Raw genomic sequence first — 26,126 nt, forward strand, 5'->3', positions numbered from 1 at the left:
AATGTCAATAGATGCTAGCCGATAATGTTAGGTGTTGAAAAGCATGTACTATGTGCTCTTGAAAGAGAACTGTCAAAACTCGACTCTCTTGGGATGGAATGATGAATTTGTTGGTGCTTAATGAGTTTTATTTCCCCCTAGACAAAGCCAAAGGAAGATCAAGAGCAGGGACCCACTTTGACTCAGCCCGGAGACGGAGTCGAGCTGTCCTTTATCACATCTCCGGGCACCTGCAAAGAAGAGAAAAGAACAAATTGAAAATAAATAATGTAGGTGGTATGTGTGTACACTCTAAATGCTTAGTTTCCCCTGGTGGCAATGTTTGATTCGTGAAAGAAAGGCTCCATTTACTCATTTATTGGCTTTCCTAGATTTTTTTTTTTCCACTTTGGTTTGTGCTTTCCTATAAAGACAAACTGGAAAAGGTCAGCAGTCATGAGGCATTTCTGTAATAAAAGTGCTTAATCATAGTGTTATCACAGCACAGAGATTAGAATATTATTGCAATTGGTACACTATGGTACTAGAGACGCCGCAAATGGGGAGATACTGGCTCTATTTTATGAAAAAGATGATGTAGGAAGTCGTATTACACATTCATAGTGTGTTGGTTAAAACTTCTCAGATTTAATTTTAGTGCCATCTATTTGCACTTTACCTAATTTCATTTAATGTTTTTATCCAGGGAGACCATGAACAAATCAAAGTCATTACTCCACTTAAAAATTCACGTTTTATACAAAACACAGTTGGAAATTTCACACAGTGGAACATTGGATTTTAAATTACATGTCATACATTATACAATTTTGTAAAAAAGTTGCACTCGTAGTCAATTACAGTAGAGCTGCTTTCTGAAACCTGGTGCCTGTCAAAAGCCACAGCAAATTACTATGCCTATAAAAGGTGATTCTTCACAGAGTTTTACATGAAACATCCTCCAGGATTTTACACTTAACTTCATAACTGGCTCTTAGCATTAGAGACTTCACTGAGAAATCCAGAATTAGTTGTAGATATTCAAAGATAATTTTTCAAATGGTGGAATGCCATTAATTTGCATTGTGGAATCTTCAGAACATGTAACTGTGGGGAGGGGTGACTATGGGTGGCAGATATGAATACTCAGGGTCTAACAGCAGTGACATTAGAAAAAGTCACATCAAACAACCAGACCTCTTTTGGAATTGATCTAAGATCCAGAAGTTCTGTGAGTTAGGGACACAAATGGATTCTTTGGCATCTTATTTTTTACATAGAAAGCTCAAGACTACCTAATCTGACATATGAATGCTTTGATAAAACTGAGTCAAGCATCAAACATGCAAAGTATCTGCTTCTCTGATTGTAGTGAACAAAGAAAGGTACATGAGCCCGGGTGAGGAGCGAGACCTGACATGGACACGTTGAAAACCTGGTTCTGCTTCAGTGTGATTCCTCTCTGGAAGTCAGAACAAGCTGTTGATCTATTTGTGCTCCAGGACGATCAGCCATGCTGGTATCATGCACGGCTGTTAAGAGCCACAAACTGCTTATTTTGTCTCAAATTAATATAAAGATTTTCTAGGAATATGTGGGCCTTAGTGTCACATGGCTCTCCTGAGAGTCCCAGCGTAGACTTAAAACATTGTGGCCACTTGATCCTTCCAGTGGTTCCTATTTACATCTCCCTTCAGTTACCAAGTCAGCCTTAGTGACAGTAAACATTCTAGGAAGAAACAAAGGTAACCACATCTGGGCTTGATTCAATGCAACCAACAAAGCACCTAAACAAATATTAGCCAGAGATTCTGAAATGCTGAAAGCTGACACTATCTTCTAGCCTTTAGTTGAGAGTCATTTGAACACAGTAGGTATTATTGAGATTTAAAATGCATTTGCTGAACATGCCATTTTTCCCTTTAGTTTCAACAACGTGCAGAACAGTACTTAAAAATCTGATTTAAAAAAATCATAGTTCCCACTACTTATCTAATTTGCTAAACTTCCATTTATTTAAGAAGTATAAACATTAGGGTGGAGCCTTAAAATAATGTATAATAATTAAAGATATCTAATCTACACAGTGACTCTTAACAATTCAGGTAACTCTTACTTCTGGAAGCTAAATGTGGAATCAGGACTGTCCCGTTCACTATCTCCTTTCAGGTAGAACAGAACAGAATGGCTAAGAGACAGCGGCAAGAGAGAGGAAGAAGAGAAAAAAAATGATCTGGGTAGTTTATCAGCTAAACAATCAATCTTTGGGGAGTTCTGGCTATATTCACATTCACACACACACACCAAAAAAGACTTCATAAGATCTTTGTAGGTCTTTGCTGTTTACAAATTTCTTTTACGTACATCATATTATTTGATTCTTACAGCAAGCTCATACTAAATATGATTTTAATGATGAAAAAGAACAACTTATTTGAGGTATCAAAAGTAAAAGCAGCAGATATGGGACCCAGTTGTGAATCCTCTGACTTAAAGCTCCTACCTTGCTGTCTCTCTAACTCGGTTCTATGGACCAGGTATATGTGGTTTGAACCATAGGCAGAGGACAGGGGAATTCAACAGACTGATAGCAAGGCTTCATCCCAATCAGGACGCAACACTTTTTAAACATGGCTCTTACTTTGCCTGGTTCACCTTGGAAAAGATGTTTAATTTCTGCTTTCCTTGATTTGCTACTCTGTCTGTTAAATGATACTGGGGTGACACAAATGTCTCCAACACAAAGAAATGTAAAGAGCATATGAGAGCCTTGGGAATTTGGAAGGAGAGTGCTTTAAATGCCAGAATATCATCAGCAGGGTGCTAGTGGTCATCAAAGGCATACACTATGCTGCTGAGATTACTCCGTGTAGTAATATTTTCCTATCCCTTTGCTCATTCAGAAGTTAGCTTCAAAGGAAGAAATATTTCCCTATCCCTTTGCTCATTCAGAAGTTAGCTTCAAAGGAATCTTTCAAAAATAGTTTAGGAAACAGTTACCTTAATTAGGCTTTGGCCTTAACCATTATGTTTCAATAATTGATAGGGTAGAGGTTAAATAGCTAGAATACAATTGCTACTAAACAACATGTTTCAAAATTAATAAATAATATATAACAAGAATTGAGAATAGTTAGTTGTATTATTCTTTAAGCAAACTCCATATGTTTCAGAGTTACAAATAATGTCTTTTTCTCCCCAACTTGCTAAAAGCATACTTTCCAATGGAAATTTTCTTCCATTCAAAATGCTTTTTTTTTAATAATGGAAATTTTCTTCCATTCAAAATGCTTTTTTTTTTTTTTTAATAAAACTTTACAAATACTGTCGTGGGAGGAGTGTCTATTTTTTCACTCAGGTGATTGTGTCAAGATATATGCAGGATCTGAGTTAAAATTTTTTCAGAATGTAAGTCTAATCTGATGTGTAGTCTCAGTATCTTTTAAAATAATTTTAAAGAATACGTTTTAAGTAGCCCTTAAAATGAAATAGTGAGGTTTATTTTATGATTTATGGATGTAACTAATATATTGCTGACCTTTCACATCAGCATCACTAGCATTTATTATAATAAACATAATCCAAGAAAATGTTTTACCCTTTGACTTTTCCCAACCCTTACTCCTAGAGCTGGCTTCTCCCTCAAATAAGGTAAAATTTTTATTTCTGTAACACAATAGGAAAAGACTTATTTGAATAGACATTGAGCCCATGTCTACTGGTAATGTCTTATTGCAGTAAGTATTTGAAAAAAATTATATTAGAACCCATCATGTCCTATTATAAGTAGAAATGCTTACCGACCTTGAAGGAATTAATACTTATGTATCCTCTCTCCTACACACCAACCTAACCTTCGATGAGAAGCAGAACAGTTGTACTTTGTTCTCCTTTTTTCAGTTCTATGCCAAAATCCATCTTTGGAACTTGTTCCTAAAAACCAGAGAATGAGGCAAAGGAGGCAGGGCAAGTATCAGAGAATTAAATGGAACATAGATGCAGTGAGAGATAGACATCAAAGAACAATCTGGGAGTAGTGGAGCAGTTCCTCACCATGAAATCCTGGCATTATGAGGTTCCTGTGTGAGTCGAGTGAGAATATGAACAAGAAGTTAGATACGTGTGTTGGGAATGCCTACCAAGAAAACATGCAAGATAAAGGGTGCCTTAATATTAAGGTGGAAGAAACATTTGGGTACTGGTAGTCACTACTAAAGAACCAAGTGTTCCTAATTGCTCTGAACCTTTCTTGATTCCACAAATGCTTCAGAAATCCCTGAACATACCACATTAATTTGTTCTTCCTTCAATGACTGAAATAAGAAAACACTGTGACCTGCAAGTAACATGTATTCTAGAACTTTTGACTGTTTTGTTCATTCAATTTAACTTTCAAATTTAAGTTTCCATTACTTATCTTATATTTCTCATTAATTGAGGTCAAAGCAAGGTCTACAAGTATCTGATCATAGGCTTGTCAAATTTCCGCACATTCTATTGTTGGGCCTCCCTTTGTCTCATAGCATTAAGGAGACTAGTTCATCAATTTGGACTGTTTTCAAAGTGAAGTGCTTTTGCAGTTATGAAAATTTCAGCTATTCTGCATTTAATCAGCTACGCAGTGAACATTGCCTTTCTCCTCCCATGACTTGAGTAGTAACTCTTAAGTGACCGTTTCTCATTAGCCATTTTAACAAGAGCTAGTTAGGGTCAGAATGAATTCATTTCAATCAAGATTATGAGATTTGGGTTCCCAACTTGAAATGTCACCAAAAACCACAATGCAAAAATGCAAATGTTAGCACAACCTGTTTATGTTTTGAAAGAAATGTAAACAGTTGTTTACAATAGAATGTTGATCATCTATCTCTATCCTTTATGGAAAAAAAAATGGTACCTTTGCTGTCATTAGAAGAATTTCAGGTCAAATGTATTCTTTAGCCGATGACTATCATCTCAAAACTATAAGTATATGGAATGTCGCCATGACAATAAGAATAGAAATATATCATTGTGCTCAGAACATGTGTAGGATTATACTTGCAACTGTGGAAGTTTTGGGGTGACATTTTAGGTAATGATCTTTTTATTTTTAATGAACAAAGTCTGGATTACTCACTTAACATTCAAGATTAAGCTGCATATTTCTATTGCTTGAAACAAAGATCTCAGCTCAGTTTTAGTATACATGCCTCTACTTTCTGCATCACCGACTTCTAAAGTCACTTGTAAAGTATACTGACATTGTACGTATGAAGGATCCTCTTCACAGTACTGTGTTTAAGGCCGTGTGATTCTTGTTTCTAATGTATCCCCCTTCTCTTCTTTTTTCTCTCTGTATTCACAGAATGTTTTTGTAGATAAACCAGCATTTCCGGAGTATAAAGTTTCCGATGCGAAAAGGTCCAAATTTATACTTTTGCATTTTAGCACTTTTAAAGCTGGCTGGGACTGGCTTATTCTGTTGGCGACGTTCTATGTTGCCGTGACCGTTCCTTACAACGTTTGCTTTATTGGCAATGATGACCTATCCACGACTCGGAGCACAACGGTCAGTGACATTGCAGTGGAGATTCTTTTTATTACAGGTAAGAACAAATGGCTGCTTTCCTAGAAGACTTGCATAGGGGAAGTAAGTGTGTCCCAGATTTTTCTGACACAAACTTGAACTAAGATCCATTTGCATGGGCATGAGTCAGGCTCTGATGCAAATTTTGAAGAAGCACATATTTGGATGTTTGAGAACTGCCTCTTTCAGCTTTCTCACTGTTCCTTTATTTCGAACCAATCTAAACCCATGTTTTTGTGTTTCCATCCTTATTTTGTCAAAAATGGGGTTAGAAAGACTTAATGGCTGTTGTGTTTGTACTCTCACATCCATCATGATCTTAACTGTGCAGGGTCAGAGATGGGGCTTGGCAAGAATCCATCATTGGTGTTCTGATAATGGTCCAGTCCTTGGCATGGTTCTCCATGCCCTTCCAAGCCTTTTCGACATGTTTCGACATAAGAGACCTGGTTGCAGATGCAAAGGATTACATAAGCCTTCCAGTAAATCAGGAGAAGCAGTGAGTATCTGATTTTAACTGAAAAGGCCCCCAGGGATGTTTACTAAGAGTATTCATCTCTAAAATACTAGGAAACTCAGGTGAAGCTGCATCTGCTCCACTCTTGTCAGCTTTTTCCTCTATTCCTGTCTCTTAAATCTTTGTCTTGTTTAGACCAAAGCCTAGCCCTTGCTTGCTCATTCTAAGGCAAATTCTAGATCTCCATTAAGGCTAGACTGACTCTCTGTGGAGTTCCTTGTACCTTTCATTCATCCCTAGGGAGTTCTTTACCATCATTAGCAAGCCAATACCTACTTCTTTTACCTGGTCATGATGATTTAGGGTAACATCCTTATTATAAAGATGAGAGAAGGTTTGAAAAATATTTTCAAGCTGTTGGTGACTAAAGAAGTGAGAAATGGATCTTGAAAGTTCAGAGAAAAGGAAATAAGTGAGGCCGATCAAAACCTTGTTTCAATGGTGGTGGTACTTTTTCCTCTGTGAAGCTAGTAAAGCTTTGGGGCCAGAGCGAGTTCTCTAACTGAATAAGCACGTTTGCTCTAGATGAGTTGGTATGATCTTGGTGTGGCTTCAACATCACTATCAACATTGCATCTACCAGACACACCCCTCAGAGCTAAGTTAGCACCCCTGCCCCCACCCCAAAAGTGGTGGTTGTAGTATGTTTAGGCCACTAGATGGCAATGTCGTCTAGTTGGGTAGCTTGGAAAGACTACAAATTCAAGGAAATTTATCTTTAATTTTTTTTAACTTAAACTATTGATTATTGGAAAGGTGTAACAGTAAAGAGATATTAAATCACTGTTAAATGGCAAATAACATCCCAGTTTGTAAAAGAATTTTAAATGAAAATCATTGTAGACAAATTGAGTGTGTCTATACCAATCCATTGTCATTTTATACCTTTTGCTTTGCTAACTATGAATGTCTTCTTCCACCCACCCATGACACACACATAAATTAGCACTCTAAAAAGACTCCCCGTAACTTGGTCAAAGTTCTCAAGAACTTGAGAGGTCATTTAAGATGTCTAAGCCTGAGTGTCTGCTTAACAAATATTTCATATAATAATAATTATTATTATTTACTTAAAACTTGGTTGTAGGAGTAAGGTTATATCTTGAACTTTCTTTTCCACTCTTCCTGGTTCTTAGATATTTGAAATTCCAAGGTCACTTCTGGTACTGCATGTTCATTGGCAGATGATGACGTGTTTACACATCAAGCCAGGTAGTTGCTTGCCGCCTAGTAGTTGCCCCTAAATCTTCTGTGTTCTTTCTTTTCACCATTTCTAGTATGTTCCAGGAAGCAAGATGTATTTCTAGGTAAATAATACAGTAGTCTTCCTTTATCCATGGTTTCACTTTCCATGGTTTCAGATACTTACGGTCAACTGCAGTCCAAAAATATTGAGGAAAATTCCAGAAATAAATAACTTGTAAGTTTTAAGCATGCCATTCTCAGTCACGTGATGAAATCTTGAGCCGTTCCACCCCATTCTTCCTTGGACATGAATCATCCCTTTGTCCAGCATACCTAGACCGTGTACACTACCTGCCTGTTAGTTACTTAGTAGCCTTCTTGGTTATCAGATGGATTGTCGTGGTATCACAGTGCTTGTAATGTCTCTTTTGGAGATTCACAATGAACTTTAGCATTGTAAATCCTCCAAGACATTCAGTGATAAAGAAATCTGTTTAAGTGTGATTAATCCAGCCCCTTCTAAAGTTATTTTTACTTCAGAACTCTTTCCTTTCCAGACCTCTTCGTAACATTATTTGGGGAAGACTTACTGAAAAAAACATTCTTTCTGGATAGGTTCACCATAAAGTATGTGAAGGCAATTACACTAGTTAAGATATAAATATGAATGATGTGTTTGAATCTTTTCTAACTACTCTCTTCTTCTTAAAATAAATTGTTTGTAAGCCACATTAGTTCTTTACGACCAATAGGGCATTTTTGGTTTGGCTTTTAGTTACAAAAGTGCTTATAAAATTATTTTAGTTTGCAAACCTTCATGTATAACTTAGCCGCAGATTCAAAACCTTACAGAAACTTGAAATGAGATGACCACCTGGTGATTTATCAAATTCAATCTTTCTTCCTTTTAGGTGGGAAACTGTGCCTTAGTGATATACTCAAGGCCATAACTAACTGATAACAGACTCAGATCTCCTGGTTGTTGGATCAGGTTTTCTTAAGAGTTTATAATCAATATGATTCCATTTTCTGAAAAATTCACTCAACTTGCTTCCCTGTATTTAAAGCAACAAGGCAGAAAATGAGAGAAAGAAGTGCCAACTTCCTTCTCTTTCTTCCATGAATTTAGAAATAAATCGTTGGAATCTCTAAAATCTCAGTGCTAAAAAAACTGTAGCATACCCATAGGTTCAACAATTGCTTCCCATATTTCTTTGCTGAAAAACCCAAAGAATGCAGTTTTGTGCAGGCAGTAGTATGCCCAAACCTGGAGAATGAATTATGAGTATTCTGTCAGTGGTAATCCCCTTTCCCTTAGCCAATTTCAGATGCAGGATAAGTGCGGGACAAGTTCTGTCTAATAGGATATAAAGAGATTGTTCCAAAGAGATTCTTGGAAATCATTTTTCCCCTGAAAAGAGAAGAAAGACCTGTAAGGGAGAAATATCTGTCTCTCTGTTTCTTTTCTTCCTCTGGGATGTATGGATGGGATGATACGTTGTGTGTAACTACTGCAGACATCCTTAATCGTTAAGAGAGGCATAGAAAAGATGTGGATGGCAGAGCAGAAAGTTGAGATATTGTACCTCTAGACTCTTTGCCGGGTGAATAATAATGTTCCTATTATTGGAGCTACTGCCGAGTGAATATTTTGTTACCGATAGCTGTATCATTCTAAAAATGTATTTTTTAAATTACCGCTCTAGCATCTGTGACCCCTCGCACTAGATCATTTCATAAGTTCTAAGATGTATCCTTTCTGAACAAACGGAATGCTCTTTCTTCTGTCCTGTCATTCTACTCTGAGGCCGTGTAGGAAGTGGTTTGCACCTTCTTTTTATCTGCTGTTAGAACCACAAAAATTTAGAATCGTAAGCTTGCCATGAAGTTATAACTCTGATTGATTTGGTATCTCTAAGAACTCCTTAGAAAACTAAAAGTCAAAAGAAACTTGGTATGCAGTTGTACTTCTTCTTTACTATATTTACCTTAGTCATAAAAGGACAGTTGAAAGTCATGTAGGATAAAGGGCAGTCAGACATCGTGTGGACTATCCTGTCCACAACTGAATGTCTAGCACACTTGCCCACTACCCACCAGCAGTGCTCCCCAATTATTATGACAATCCCAAATACCCATACATGTTCAAAAGGTATTTCTAAGGTTATGCTCTGTATTGATTTAGGTAGCTCACATTCATATGTTCTCGGTGGGAACAGTGTCACAGGTAGGAAACATCCTAGAAATATGTGAATTTGATTTTAATTCATTAATCAACATTACCATCATTTGGTGTTTATTTAGTGCTCTTAGATCACAGTTTACATATTTACAAGTGATTTTACCCCAACTAATGAACAGAATTCTTGTAAGCGTAATATTTCTAATGAACATATATCTAAATTCTTGTCATTTCTGATTATTTTATTTCCTTCTCCTTTTGCTTATGATGCTTTATTAACCAGTGCTTTTTTTTTCACTTATATGTCACCAAATTCTGCTATTTCAGAATCCTTATTTCTTTATATCATTTAATTTTTATTATAACCTTATGACATAATTAAGGTATATCCATTTATACATAGAAGGGAAAGGGGGAAAAACAGGATGCAATTTATCTAAGATCTAGCTAATTACTAGCCAAGCTAGGACTACAACCCTAAACTCATTTGTAAAATGGGCAAAATAGTAGCATTATTGTAAGGATTTAATGAGGTAATTTTATTAAGAAGCTCACTCATTGTTTAATCAGTACTAATGAGTATTGTCAATAAAGTTGCCAAATCCATATTTCTTTAGTTTGTTTGAATATCTGCTATTTTCAGAAAATCAGCCCTCTTTAGTATATGCTGAAAATCCAGCTAATCCTGGGAATAAAGTAGATTAAAACATTCCACGTCCCTTAGCTTTCAGGAATACAAGTGTCTGGGGACTCATTTACCATTTAAAGGATCTGAGTCTTCTACAGCTATGTCTACAGACTTGGCTAAGCATTCTTTTAAAAAATCTGAAAGAAGTTCTCTTAAATACAATCATCTTACATTTACCTAAGTCCTACATCCTTATGTGCAGTGCTTTGGGATCTGTCGTGCACTGAATGGTCCCAAACGATATTATAGGCAATTATTCCAGTGTCTTCTCCCATCTAGTTTTCCATCACAACTTTTAGGAACAAGGAAGTAAATTGATTTACATTTCATCTCCTCCTCTTTTTTCCCTCCTAGCTCTGACGAGAACTAAAAGGCACAACTGAGCTTCCAGTAACATAGTCTAGAAGAATGTCATTAGCTAAAGGCTTAATCATCAGCTTTAGAGCAACTGAGATTTGTCCCTATTCAACAACTTCACAATTTTCCTGAATCTGTGTTCAATTTCTAATAGTATTTTTAAATACATGTTTGTTTTGTAAAGCCTCTTCCCAAATCTTTTTTTTCTTGTGCATAATCTTTATAAATATGCCTGTTCCCATTTAACTTAGAACTGAGGAGTCATGTTCATAAACCATTTGACTGCAGTTCATTAACTCTCTAGTAGAAATTCAAGGCTCAAAAGAGGTACTTCCTTTCAGCATTCTTGGGTGTCTCTTTATGTTAGGGTAAGATATATAAATATCAGTGGAAACTGAAAGATTATAGGCATTTTATTGTACAAGCGATCCCCAATTTATAATTTAGTCATTTTCCTGAAAAGCTCAAACAGATATGTCATTTTCCTCCATAGTTAAATGATTGAAAATAAAGATACAGACTTGGATTTTGGAGAGAAAGACTTCTAAAAATAAAGGTAAAATTTCATGGTGATGAAGGAATCAGAATAAATTTTACTACTAGATGATTTTGGCATCCTGGTATTCCCAGATAACACATTTAGAAGCTTTGATTAGCATTCATTTTTATCTCTTAGTATTTGAGTCCCTCCCTCCCTTCCCCCTTTTTCTCTATCACTCTCATTCTTTTTTCCTTACCTCTCGCATAACCACATTCTCTCTCCTAGTCTCTACCTGCTTTTAAATATAGGATAGCAACAGAAGTCCACACAGACACACAACCCCCATATCTGCACACCTGCACTCCCACCATTCAACACTGATCTTAGATTGAGTAATAAAGTCTCTTATTAACAGTAACAAAAGATGATATTCATAGACATGGCTCAGATTTGACCTTTGCCCCATGTGGCCATTTTTTCTCCCAACTATGAAAGTATCCCCAGTGCTTACATTCCCAGATAATACATTTGTAGTATCAAATAAATGGACTGTATTATATTGAGTATTGGCCATTGACTGGAAATGGATCACTGTCCATTTGGCTGCTAACCAGCTATTTTCTGCTGAATAAGTCTAAGCCTGAGGTTAATAATATTTAAACAAAAACCAGAAAACTACCCTGCCACTTCATATTTCCAGAGAAGTGTCACAAACCCATGTCTTACCTCAAAAGTAAAGAGATTTCGTATGTTAGAATATCTTGGAAAGGGAAAAAAAGAGGAAAAAAAAGAGTGCATTGGAATGTAGGGTACTATTTTCATTGTCGTTAGTAAGAGATCCCTAATAAGTTGGCTTAAAAGTACCTACTTAAGCACTTAAAGATTGGAATTACATATTTTGCAAATAAACTATCAGTTTAATTATTGCTTCTTTAGGCTAGAATTCCTCATGGAAAGATAAAATGCTATGATAAATCAGCTATTGAGCGAATACCCAAGATATATGACCACTGTATTTTTCTTAACCATATGAAACTGCATAGCAGAGTGTTCCTACATTTCATTGGTTCAAAAATAGCAATTAATATTTTCCTTAGACTAAAATAATAGGTTTATGCTTGATTATGTTTCTCTTGGACTGACATTATCATTCTCTTAGACAGATGTGTAAATTTTTAGAAATATTCCCACCATTTCTTGCTATGAACAAAATCATACTCAATGACAATGTTCTAACCAACTAATTACATTCTCAAGGCATTTTCTTTTGATTAGTTTAATTTCTCTGTGGATATACCATGTTAATTATACAAAATTTAAAATAGAAAAAGTGGAGAAAAACAAATGGCCCTCATTCCTACCCATTCCAACACAACTACTGCTTCCATGTGAAATCTTTCTGGCTACGGCCATGCTACCCTGAACAAGCCCGATCCCGTCTGATATCGGAAGCTAAGTCGAGTTGGACCTGATTAATACTTGGATGGGAGATCACCTAGAAAGGCCAGGTGCTGAAGGTGTAAAAAATTAAAAAATAAGGGATTGTAAGCTGACAAGATCCTTGCAATCTGTGAGGTCAACCAAGGATTGCCTCACCTAAAAAAAAAAAAAAAGAAACCTCTTTCCGCTTGTTGCTGCCTCCGTTTCTTTTCATGTAGCTTAATCATAGTCTATGCAAATATAAATGCCTTCTTTTAACATAGCATTTTAATATAAGTATTTTTCTGCATTTTATGAATATTTGTAAACATTTAATATTTGCATAATATTCCATCATGTAAATGAGCTATTCAGTTTACTTAACCATGCCTTCATTCTTACACATTTAAGGCTTTTTTTTTTTTTTTTTTGCTACTTAAATAAAATAGTCATAAAGAACATTGCTGTGAAAGAATATATTTATTCGCTAACAGAACATAAGCCATTGTTTGCCATGCACTGTTTTAGATTTTAGAAATAGAGCAGTGAAACAGAGATACTTGTCTTCATAGGACTTATATTCCAATAGGAGACAAATAGGAAACAAGTAAAATACATAGCATGTTAGTGGTGAGTCGTATGGGAGAAAAGTAAAGCAGAAAAGGGGGAAGTGATGGGCTGCAATTTTAAACGAAGTGATCAGGAAAGGGAATCAAGAATGTGACATTTAAATAAAGGTGGAAGGAAACAATCAACTGTATCTCAATGAAGAACATTTCAAACAAAGAGAATATCAAATGCAAAATAATTCTAAATCCTGCATTTAGAATTATTTTAAGAAGTGGAATTATTTGGTTAGAAAATATTAATATATACAGCTCATAACAGTTTCAAAGTATTATTTTTAATCACATTATCCTTAGAGCATTTACTGATCAATAAAGTTCTAGTTAAAATGTAATTTGTTCATGCTAATATTTTTTTTTACAATAATAGCTATTGTGAGAAGTTCTAGGTTCATGTTGCTTTCTGAATTTTTAAATGCTATACAGCCATTTTATTCAAAGGAGTAATTTGGATAAAACAATATTCAATATTATATTTTTGTTATTTATTTCTATTTTTTCCATAGGAGATTAGATGTACATGGAAAATTGAGGTGTATTTGCCTGACAAACACAACATTTATTTCACAATGTACCTGAATTCATTATGTTTAAATATGAAACATTTGCGAAATGGCAAATTTGGAGGAAAAATATCTTAGCACACATCCGAGAATAATGCAGCCCTGTGACTTACATATTACTGTAAATAGACTATGAAAAGGAGCACATACTCATAAAATATGAAACAATAGTGCTTGTTTTGACCAGACAAGGAAATTAAGAATGGAATATTACTAAATTTAGAAATCTAGAAGAAAATGTGAGTTCTTGATTTAGAAACTTAATGCACAGTAATGAGGGTTTTTTTCCATTTTCTTCTTACCAGACATGAACTCTACTATGTCATTCTCTCTTCTTCCCACTTTTTCAAATATCTTTTCTTGTAGTACCTAAAAATAGTCATATTCTCTAAGTAAAAATGGTAATTATTTATGTGGTTTATGTTTCCCATTTCAATCAATGAAGTTAGCATTTGCCATTGGAATAACCTCCTCTCTCATTACCCCAATAGTTTAAAGATAAATACATAAATAATTTTTAAAAACCAAATATATATTCCATATATTGGCCAATTGTTTAAATAGGTTAGATAACAGAAAACATTATAGTCACCTGGGCCCATATGTAATTCATTATGTATTATTCAATTCTTTAAATATTTGTTAAGGACTAATGTAATGTCACTCAAATGATTGTGCATGTCAATTCTTCAATATAACATAGAAAACTCTTTATAATCTGGACTCTTTATCACTATCCTTTTATTTATCACCACTTGCTTCTCCTTCTTGTGGCTCCAGCCATACAGGACTACTTGCAGTTCTTCAACTGTATTATTATTCCTTATATCCTTTGTATTTTTATATCCGTCCTATTTTTATATCCTTTGTATTTTCTACTCTCAGAAAAAAATAACAATACATATCCTTAGCGCTTCTTTACCCAATCGATTCTCCTTATCCTTGAAGTAACATCTTTGACCTCTTCTATGAAGTCTTCTTTTTAGCCCTTCTTACCCCTATCACGCTGAGTCTGGGTTATGTCCCTTGTGCACTATTTAGGTGGTTTACCTCACCATCTCTTCAATCCTATATTATAATTGCTTATTTCTCTCCCCCCACACACATACCATAAATAAACTATGAGATCCCAGAAGACAGACTGAATAATGTATTTATTTCTCTGGTTTCTCTAGCTAATACAGTATCTGACCCATAGTAGTCAATAAATTAATGTTTACCTACTACCATAGTTCAGATAAACAAAATATAAAATATAGCTCATTAAGTTGAACAACGGCCTGCATGGTTTTTTTCATGTGGTGTCACAGATGACTTTGCTTTATTTAAAAAAAAAAAACAAAGTATTTTTAAACAAAGTAGCCCACTTTAAAGTTATTAATCCTTAACAAATCAAATCCCATTAAGCAAACATCAAGTAGCTTGGGAAATCCCACGGATTTCGGTGCCTTTCCAGCCTCTTTGCAAACTCACCAAGAGCTCGTCAAACCCCCAAATGGTGGACTAGAATGAGCAACTCTAAAAGCTAGGTGTTAGGATGTCGTCCCTCTCTGGATGACAATCCTAGAAGGGAGACCTATGGTCGTATAGAGATGCAAGGAGGTGGTATGGCCTCAACTAGGTGGGACATAGTGACCACTGAGAAATTAAAAATCTTTTTTATTGATTAACTAATAAGAATTATTTAAAGGCGGGCCTGATATAAACCTGATACCATGCTTTGGATGATAAAAAGCATATTGAAGAAATTGAAAAGTTTATATAATGTTTGGGGAAATTTGTCTAAGCTTGAAAAACCCTTAGCAAGCAGTAAAATATCAGTGGCAGTCTTGCTGTAAGATGTGTAGTATGATTCCACAAGTGCAGGAAAGATATGTGTGATGTATTTTAAAATAGATTTAGAGCTGATCTATGTTAGTCATGAAATATAAAGGTGTGATCAAAGAAAACTTGATAGGAATGTGGAATGAGAGACCACAAGGGCTGAACATCTGAAAGAGAATGAGCTTACCAAGGTGGTAATGAGAAATAAGTACTTATGGTACATGTGCGTGGGGAGAGAAATAGGCTATGCTTGTGGTTATTTACCCATTCATAATTCTACTTAAGCCTAGCCTTGCAAGCAAAATAAATTCATTGCTAGAGTGAAATATTTGAAGAGACCTAATACAAACAGGGCCACTGGATAATGATCATACTCTCAGAAGCAGAGTTCAGCAGGAAGGCTCCTGGTGTGCAGTAGACAGTAGCTGTTCAGTAAGTTTGTGCTGAGTGTTTGAAAGTGAGCATGACCGGGAATTGACTATGATAGTAAAGAAGACTGTAATTTACTTGGGCTGAATCAGCTATTGGCCTGGATAAAACAGATGGGCCCACCAAGAAAAATGCAAGATGTTAAGTCTAATTTTGAAAATTATTGGCACTTCATGTCTATAGAAAATATTAAAATATTTAAAGTATATTTATTTACATTATCTCATTTGAAACTTACAATGATTTTTTTGAGAAGACTGAAGTTTCAAAGACCTAATTTCTGTTTTTTCCTATCTCATAATATTTTTAAGGCTGACCTTACATAGTATAGTGTAATTAAGAACTAAATTTGGTAGTAATATTCATCCCATTTTAAAGATAAAGAAATTGAAGCTCGAAGAGATTAAATCACTTATAAAAAGAAAGGAAATATGAAGGTAAATGAGTAAACATATTTTGAACAGTAAACAAGTATTTTTACATTTATTATTTCATTTAATGATTGTGACAAAGCCACAGTAGTGTTTTTAAATCACATGTAGCCTCTTGTTTGCTAAGTAGTGCTTGAGTTCATCTTTTTCTGACTAGAGCACTTTCCATATTTTGATACTAGTGACCCTCTCTTCTCTCTCATCGGCTTTCATTGAATACTATGTTCTCCTGATTTTCCTTCTCCTTCCTTGATGTTTCTACTTGATCTACTCAATGAGCTTTTCTCCTTTTTTCCTATATTTTAAGACACTTCCCCTGAGTTTTATTCTTGGCTCTCTCTCCTCTGTCCTTTATATTAAACACTTACCATGTATGATTGTATCACTGCCTATTATTTCAGAGTTGATGGTTTCCCAAAGAATTTCTTGAGCCTAATTGCTTCCAAAAAAGTCGTTATGTGTATTCAACCATTTACAAACTATCTTTCCAATGAAACACAGTTTTCTTCAAATGCCACAGATTAGAAATTGAATTCACTGTCTTCTCCCCCTGAACTACAGACCAGTTTTGTTCCTGGATTTCCCTGTATCTGTGAATATGACACCATGAGCCATGAACTTAAGGCTTTTTATAAATTCCTCCATCTTCCCAATCCCCTAGTAAAATCAGACTCAAAATCCTGTAGTCTACCTCTTAATCATTTATTAATACACTCCCTTGTTATTCTCACTGCCACTATGTTAGTTTCAGTCACCATCAGTTCTGATTGAATTACAACCCATGACTAATTTACTTCCCTGTCTATACTCTTAGAATCTACCTACTATACTAGGGCTAAGTTTTTATTTTTTTTGTTTAATATAATGTATATCTGATTATGTCATCTCACTATTTAAAACCCTTCGATAACTTTCTATTCTTGAACTTTAAATAAATGCATACTTGCAGCATCCATTCTCCTTCCCTTTGACTTGCTAGCTCTTATTCATTCTTTAGGACACAGCCCACTAGTTATCTCTTACCCGTCTGTCTTAAGCTTTACCTCCCAAGTCTGTGTTAGCTTTTCTTTCTTGGTGTACCCAGAACACTCATCGCATAATTGTATAATTTCCAAATTATTTATACATAGCCCCTACCAAACTATAACTTCTTTGAATTCAGGAACAGAATATCAATCATATTTGTACTCCCAAAAATCTAGTCCATATGTACGTATTAGTTGATCAATAAATAATTGTCGAGTAAATAGACGAGAAGCAATCATTATCAGTTCTATTTTACTCAAATAGAAGTTGGAGCTTAGAAATGGTAAAAACAAACTAACAAACAACTACAAAAAATTCTTTCCAAAGTACACACTGCTACTGAGTGGGAGAGCCAAAATTAGAACCCAGTTAAATTTTATTTTAAAGCCAATGTTCATCCTAAAGGGTCATGACATTTTATCATATCACCACATATAACTAAACTAAGATTATAATTACATATGTTAAACTTGCTAATGTTGTGTCCATAGTATAATTATATTGCAGTTTCCATGGAAATCAATAATTTTGGTGGTATTCCTCTAGAGACCTTCAAAACAGTTTTATTTATACTAGATAATCTAAAAATTATGAAGTGTAGAAAAACTAAAAAATACACTGGAATGAAGCAAAAGTTGAGGGTACTAAATAAGAAGCAATTATTCTCATTCATTTATTTGAGAGACTGATAGTGAACAAAGAGGAGAGGTCCAAAATTGGCAACGCTTCAAAACATTGTTGTGAAGACCTAAAAAGGTCATTCCATGGGTGCACAGCGATACTGCATACATACAAGATAGGGCAGGAAAATGCACAATTGTAAAAGAAGTTGGAAAAAGGCGCGTAATGGGATGTTCCTTGCTGCACATGAGTTGATGATAGAAATAAAGGTCTAGAATATAAGTTGTGTAAATTTGATAAAACAGGAAGAAATTGCAGGGAGGTTAATAGCTATAGCAGATAATGAAGATTTTTTTTCAAAGAACGAAAACAAGAGATGTTAGTGGCAGAGAGGCAAATGAGGAGTTGGTGTTTCATGTTTGTGGTGCTGAAACATATTTATTCTGTATAGTGCACTTCTGCATCAGGATCCATCTGGTGGCACTCATGCGTACACACACACACACACACACACACACACACACACACACGTTTTTTAGGTTCCTGATAAGGGCGTTGGGTAGATTTGTGCACATATGTTGGAGAGATGAAGACGTATGGTCAATTTCAGCTCATCTGGTTTTCTCCTGACAGGCTTAATAGCAAAGGATGCTTATAACAATAAAATAATTCTTTTATTATAAGACATATTTGTGCTAAAGAATTATTCGTTCTTTATCTGAAATTCAAAGTTAACTGGCTGTCCTTTATTTAATTTGCTAGATCTGGCAAATATATACTGGAGTGACATCAATGGATCATATTAATGCCTTGGCTTTAGCAAGCAACACCAAGAAGATTGAATGCTCAGGAGCTGCCTGCCTCAGGGAGGGTTTATGTTGAAATAATGCTGACCAATTTTTGGCTAGTAAATGAAAAACTACCACTCAGGAGTGCTGCCATTCTTAGTAGATGCTGGAGTACTGGGTGTGTCCCTTGCCCACAACGATAAAAGGCCAATTTTAATTGGATTGTCAAGACCAGCCACCAAAGCACTATTTCATGGGGCTGGGAACTGTTAAATTACTAAGTTAATGGAAAGATGAGAGCCGTGGACTTTGCTTTGTGTGTTAGTTAGGTTTAATAAGCTGTTGTAACAAGAGATGCAACAATAATTCAGTGGCTTATAAGATATAGAAATTTATTTCTCTGTCACTTAATGTTCTGGGCAGTATATTGAAGGGTGGAATGGGGAGAGATGGTTCTCTTATGTAGTTATTCAAGAACTGAGACTGACTGACAGTGGCTCTACCATTTTAATGGATTGCTTCTAAAGTCACTTTGTTCTTCTTCATTCCAGCCAGCAGAAATAGGAAAGCAAACAGCATGGAAAAGCAAATGTGTACAATTTTATAGACAAAGCATAAAATTTGCACACGATACTTCTGTTTGGAAGAACCTAGCCATGTGATCACACTAGTTTCAAAGAGGGGTGGGAAGTCTCATTCTGCTATAATTCTGTTACTCTGGAGAAAGGGAAATACGAATTTTGGATAGCAACCATTTCCTGCCATTACATTATGTACTTGAGTTTCATTACAGGCATTTTAGATTGAGGAAAAGAGGAAGAAAAAAAAGCAAAGTACGATTTTAAATACTAGAGGCAATTTCTCCATCGTTCAACTTAAATAGAATATGGGGTAAGATGTGAGATAAGCAATTCCCTGGATTGGTCTTAGTTACTTTGTTTTTCTCATGGAGTGGGATGTTATCAATCTGAATGTGATTTTAGTATTTTGAGGAACCTACAGTATGACCACTAAATGCAAGTCAATTGCTTCATTTGCTATTTAACTGAATATACCGCAATTTCTTTTAATGCTGAAAGAAAAAGTGACACAGTGACTAATGAAAATTGATATGTTAGAATGACATCCTTTATGGATGACTCAAGTTCTCTTTTGGGTGTATGTGAGTTAATCTCTTTTGGGTGTATGTGAGTTAATCTCTTTTGGGTGTATGTGAGTTTTGTATGTGAGTTAATCTTTACACACTGGCTTCAGAACCTAATATCAACATAATATACAAATCTTCTACCTCCAAAATGAATAAACACACTATTTTGCCCCAGCCATTTATTAAGAGCTTTGCTGTTGCGTGTTTTGAATGAATTTCAAGTGTTGTGTATTACAAGACACCAAGCCAGCTCTTTTCAAAGTGGCGAGGCCTGTATTTAAGCAAAAACAAGTAATTCATATTCTCATAAAGGTACTATATAAAAGAAAAGTAAGAGGAAGAATAGCAAACAGCTACAGAGGGTGACATTTGGTCAGATTAGTCTCTGCCTTAGACATCTTTACTAAGATAATAGAAATTAATCCTTATCACCAAGAGTTATATTTTTATAACAGATTGAAAATCTGAACTGACCATCCACATGAAAAGTCTGATAATAAAATTTGGGGGGGGGGGCGATACTAATAGCAATCTTGAAGCTTGTTGAGAAGCAGTTATGTTGGAATCTCTTGAATAGTGTCAAGAAAGAAAAAATTTTATTTTTAGCCTTCTAGGTTCTTTTGGCTAGTTTAAAAAATAAGTTGACATGAGACAGATTAACAGGAAAAAAATCAAGTTTAATTTTATGTATATGGAAATACCATAAGTATGGGGCCTAAATAAATAGTCAAAGCAGAAGCTTTTATACTTTTTAGACCAAGAATCAATAAATATATGAGGAACTAACATGACAAAGACACTTAGGGTTGGATAGTAATTAATGAAAAAACTAAGTAGAGTTTATTTACACAGCCTTCTGAGCTCTGAATTTCATACTTCTGACAATAATAATTCTCTTTACCTCCTGGTGCAGGGAGGGTACCTTTCACTAGGAAGGAGATTTATTTCCTGCTTTCAAGGAGACAGAAAGATCAGAGTGTCCTTCTTGCACTGGCTGTTTCTCAAGTAACTTTAATTCAAAATAATCAATATGTCAGTGACATATTTTGGGGTGACAAATTTTGCTCCCCTATAATAGCAAAGGAGACATTCCTGCTTATATTTAAGTATATATTCAGAATAGCATCAATACTAATGGACATTTAAATACTACATAAGCAAACAGCATTAGCTTGGGTAATAGAATTCAACAAAACTATCCCACGTCAGGTAATATACAGTGACAGATGAATGCCACATTTGTATTGCTCAGTTTCTTGAGTGATGTCTCAGAAAATAACTTCTTAGAATAAAACCTTAGCCTGACAGTTTGTGGTGGTATTCAATCCCAAGTAACCTGAATTTTGTAGCACCTTCTGACTCTAGCCCTGACAAAGACAATGTGGTTTTATCCATATTGCTAGAAAAACAGGCATAAAACTATCTCTATGTAATAAAAGGTTAATTTGAGAACAAGACCCTACCTGAATAGATCATTTTTAACAAGTAGATGTGTTTTTGTGAAATTTTAGTTATTTGTATATCAACAACCACTACCCTATACATAGAAAACAAGTAGAAATAAGTAATTAAAACAAGTAGAAAATGTAATAAGTAGAAAAACATACAGTTGATAAATTTTAAGAGTTATGTTTCACTCTCTCTAGAATATTACTGAGAAACTCTGGACATTATATTTTATATAAACAGATATAAGAACAGTTTTCTCTCAGAAATACCATATAATACATTTAAAAAATAAGCTTAGAAAGAACTTTTAAAAACTTTGAGAATGAAATATGAACAAATAGAAATAACTGGAAAATTTCTTTTGAAGCTTTATCTCTAATTGGTAACCTCTTCGATATTATACATTTCCAAAAGATAGATTCAATCTCCTGAAGCACATCTTCCTCCCCAACTCTGACTATAACCCAGGTGAATCTTGGAATTCACTGGCTCTGGAATTCCTCCTGGTCCACTCTAATACTGCTTTCTTGTTGAGTTCCACATATGATTGGACTTTTAATTCAGTTTGCCCTGTGATTTCCTTTCTTGACTTTGATTATTCAGCCACCGTATTGAATTCTTGGTTCTTCAATGCCTGGTGAACTTAACTTAAATTGTCATCGAATCTCTCTCTCTCTCTCCTTTCTCTCTCTCTCTCCTTTCTCTCTCTCTCTCTCTCTCTCTCTCTCTCTCTCTCTCTCTCTCTCTCTCTCAAAAATCCTAAGGAAGAACTAATGAAAAATAGACACTATTTTTCTTCCCAGCTTTAATTTTGACTTCAGTAACCTGGATTATAACACAACTAGAGCAAAGAACTATTTTGTGCCCCAACTTTGGCATTATTGCCTGCTTCTACTCATACATTACTGCAACCAGAGGGGTGTGGCTTGATAATATTGATCTTTTTGTGATTTTACTGTTCATAATGACTAAAAACTAAAAATAGACTGAATTACAAAACCACAAGTACAAATGCAATTCTGGCATAAATATTTGGGCAATTTTTACTTATGGCATTCATAAAAATAACTTTCAAATCATAATGTGCTTAGGTAAGAATCTATTTTTTCCTTATCAAGCATGACTCCATTATTTCAAATACTGAATATTTTATTCCATTTAGGTTTTTAAAAATATAACATTTAAGACTTGTGACTAATCAACTTTGCTTTGAAAGTCAAGTATATTTGCTATATTTTAAATGCTCTTGAGAGTCCCTAAATATAGCTCCAACACATCCTTCAATATAGCTTAAACCTAGTTTCTGACTGGGCTGTAAAGGTCAGTATCTGACAGATAGGCCATTGGAACAAAATGTAGAGACCAGAAACAGATTCACACATATATGATCACCTGATTTATAACAAAAATGTCACTGAAACACTTGGGGAAATGATAATGTTCTCTAAAATGGTGCTGGATCAACTGGATGTCCACCTGGGAAAATACAAATCTTGACTCCTGCATCACACCATACACAAAATCATTTAAGAACATTAACTGTAATAGCCCAAATTGGAAACAACTCAAAAGAAGCAAATGTCTGTGTAATTATACAATGAAATACTATATAGCAATTAAAAATAGTGAACACAGTACCATGGTACTACAGTGATAAAAAATCACATATGCACTGTCTAGTGAAGTAATCCTTACACAAGAGTATATACTATACGATTCCACTTATATAAAGTTCCTAACTAATTCAGCAAATTAATCTATGGTAATCAGGACAGCAGTGACCTTTTGGTGATTAACGATTGGATAGGATTATAAAGCAGGCTTCTGGTGTTCTAGTCCTAGTTATATATCTATCCATTGGTGATGACAAAGATGATCAGCTTTGGGAAACTTCATCAAGTTGTCCACTTAGGATCAATTTATTTTACAGTATACATGCAAATTTAAAAAACATTCTTTTGAAATATGTTGAACAGTTTTGTATATGGCAACCTATAGTCAAATTACTAAATATTATCTTTTTATGACTGAAACATTACCTAAGTTTCAAAAATCAATTCACCGATATCACCAGAGAATTCCCTTCCTAGGCTGGAAGAAAAAGAATCATAATAAAAAATGATTGAGTAGTAGTATACAGACAGATTCTAAGTATAAATTCCAGCTCCATCTCTTTCTACTTGCGTAATCTAGGGCAAGTTAATTCTGAGTCTGCAACCTATCACTAAATGGACATAGTACGTACTTCATAGTGACCAAGTGAGGATCAAATAGCTAATACATGTAAAGCACTTAAAACAATCCCTATCACATAGTAAGCATTTAATAAATGTTATCTGCTATTATTTTCACTGTTATTATTATTTTATTATCATTTTAACACCATTATATTATGTGTATCATGTCTTTAAAGTAACAAAAAGATTAGTAGCATTAATATGGTGGACAACCTTAGATAAGTCTTTCATGGTCCCTGTTTCTTAGTTGGGAAGCCCACAAAATGGTAGTAGTAGTTCTACTAGTAGTAATAACAACAATGCCAAGTAATATCTGCTCAGTGGTTTATAATCTTGGAAGTCTGGCTCCAGATTCTCACTGTTAGCCACTCTATAGCCTTGTAGGATGGGCTAGGGTTGACTACCACAAAAACCAAGGATGTTGTTTTCCTCAAATATGAAAATGAACATGAAAGTTCTAATTAAAACATAAAGTGATATGTAACTATAAAAAAACGTTATTATTTAATCCAAATTTTTTTCTCTAATGAAAATATAGATGTTAGATTTTACATTGGAGTAAACGTTAATTGTATTAACATATTTTAAAATTATGTAACTCATTCTTCATCAATTCTAAATTTTTTGTTACTTGGAAAATCAATATTTTACTTAATGTGAAATTAATACTCTAATAAGTTTTTTTTTAATTTCATGACTAGATATTATAGATACAATAGTCTTTATATTTTTTACTGTACTTAGATTTGGAAGTCTGACCACCTGATAACTATAACTGTTAACAGAATAACCGAGCCAAAAGATTTTGTATAATTAAGCAGCATATTCTTAAATCATGGTTTTCCAGTGGTTATGTCTAATCATTAAATTATTTTTATTAAAAAATGATCCACTAATTCCAAAGTTCAATATCTAATTTGGAGTTATCTATCAATGAACAAGTGAATAAATTATGGGGTACTCAAATTGGTAGTTTTTACAAATACTAATGTGCATATTTTGTGGAAGTCTTTTGACTTCCACATGTGGTAAACATACAATAAAATGAAAACAATGTACAAAGTCATACAATATAATAAAATAATTACTTATAGGTGATTAGTGGGGATTTTAATAGATATCTACTAGGAGTGCGTGCCTGGAGCACTGAGACAACTTGATAACTGATCTCAAATATTTATAGAAGGGGCTTTTGGGTGGGAGAGGACAGTGTATTATGTCACTGCCAAGGACAAAACCAGAACCAAGGGGAGGGTGTTACAAGGAGGAAGTCATCTTGAGGAAAGTAAGAAATACCTAGGGATGGACATGTCAAACTTAGATAGTGTTTTCAAAAAGCGAGGAGCTCATCATTGCTGTAAACATTGAAAGACTGGTTGATCACATCTTTATGAAGGATAATATGGATGGAGTTCCTGCATTTGAAGACACATTGAGATAGAGAACTTTTAGGTCTCTTCTCTTCTATATGAGTCCACATGATGATGTTGAAAGTCAAAACCATAAAAGAGTCCACCAGGGTAACACTGGCCACACTAGTACAAAACAGAAGCCAACAGCCTCCAGCACGCCGTGATCCTTCTGGTTGCTTTCTTTCAGCCTTGTTTTTCTTTCTAAATGCAATTGCCCTTAAATGCTGTTTTCTCACTAAATATGCTGTCCTTTCTTTTTCATAAATCCTTCACTTTCAGGTAAGCAAGAGGGACAAATGCTGACAAAATAAGCAAAGGTTGAGTGGTATGAAAATCTCATGCACTAATATTGGCAATCAGTTATAGTAATTTTTAGGATTATTAGTCCCTTAAGCCTCTTCATCAATCAGCTCTCAGGTATTCATTTGACCACTCCTTGTAGCTCAAATTTGCTGTGGCATCATACTGTGTTCAAAGCAATGAAAAAAAGACAGCATATCTTCAGAATATTAGTCTGGCAGCTAGTTTAGTTAAATATCTCTCCACCCTTACTGTACTACATTGATTAATTTTTAAAGAAATGGCTAAATGAAGATATTAATTATTTGTATGTGGTTCACATGCTCTAATGCACACCATTACATTTTAATTTACTTTTTAACAAGTAAGCCAATATGATTTTAAAATTATTTCCCATCTAGCATGCATGCTCATAAAGAAATCTACTTATTTGTGCCATATTGAATTTAACCTTTTTTTTTTGCTTTCTAATTCCATAGCTCTCAAGGAAATCAAACTAGAAAAAATGAGTTTAACTTTCCTAATTTTTAGTCCACATGCATAGCCACATAGTGTGGGAGAGAAATGAAACACTCATTTTTGGAGGCCTTTAACAATATGAAAACAGAACATGTACACAGTTGTATCTATTATTTGTCTTTATTTTAATCATGTTTATGTAAAACTGAAATACAACAAGGCAAATTGATTATCATTCAAAACGATTAAATGGCATCCGAATCATCAGAGAATTCAATTATATTCTGCCTAATTTCGATGGGATATATTATGATTAATTTTTTGGAAATTCTATAAATGACATACAGTATGTATAGTAATACTCTAAATGCCCTACTTATTTACTCATTATACATGATACCAGCACTACATGCCACAAAAGATTGTTTATGCATGTA

At 34.6% G+C, this 26,126-nt stretch overlaps 1 protein-coding gene across 1 annotated transcript in view; it reads left to right on the forward strand.

Annotated features, from left to right (window-relative positions):
- KCNH8 (potassium voltage-gated channel subfamily H member 8) overlaps positions 1-26,126 on the forward strand; it is a 318,741-nt gene that overhangs the window by 167,675 nt on the left and 124,940 nt on the right. The window contains exons 4-5 of the mRNA XM_011355828.1: positions 142-269; positions 5,327-5,567. Of these exons, the coding sequence (XP_011354130.1) occupies positions 142-269; positions 5,327-5,567 (369 nt within the window). The remainder of the gene's footprint in view (positions 1-141; positions 270-5,326; positions 5,568-26,126) is intronic.

Source organism: Pteropus vampyrus, unplaced genomic scaffold (assembly GCF_000151845.1).
Source record: "Pteropus vampyrus isolate Shadow unplaced genomic scaffold, Pvam_2.0 Scaffold1, whole genome shotgun sequence".
In the NCBI taxonomy this organism is placed as follows: Eukaryota; Metazoa; Chordata; class Mammalia; order Chiroptera; family Pteropodidae; genus Pteropus; species Pteropus vampyrus.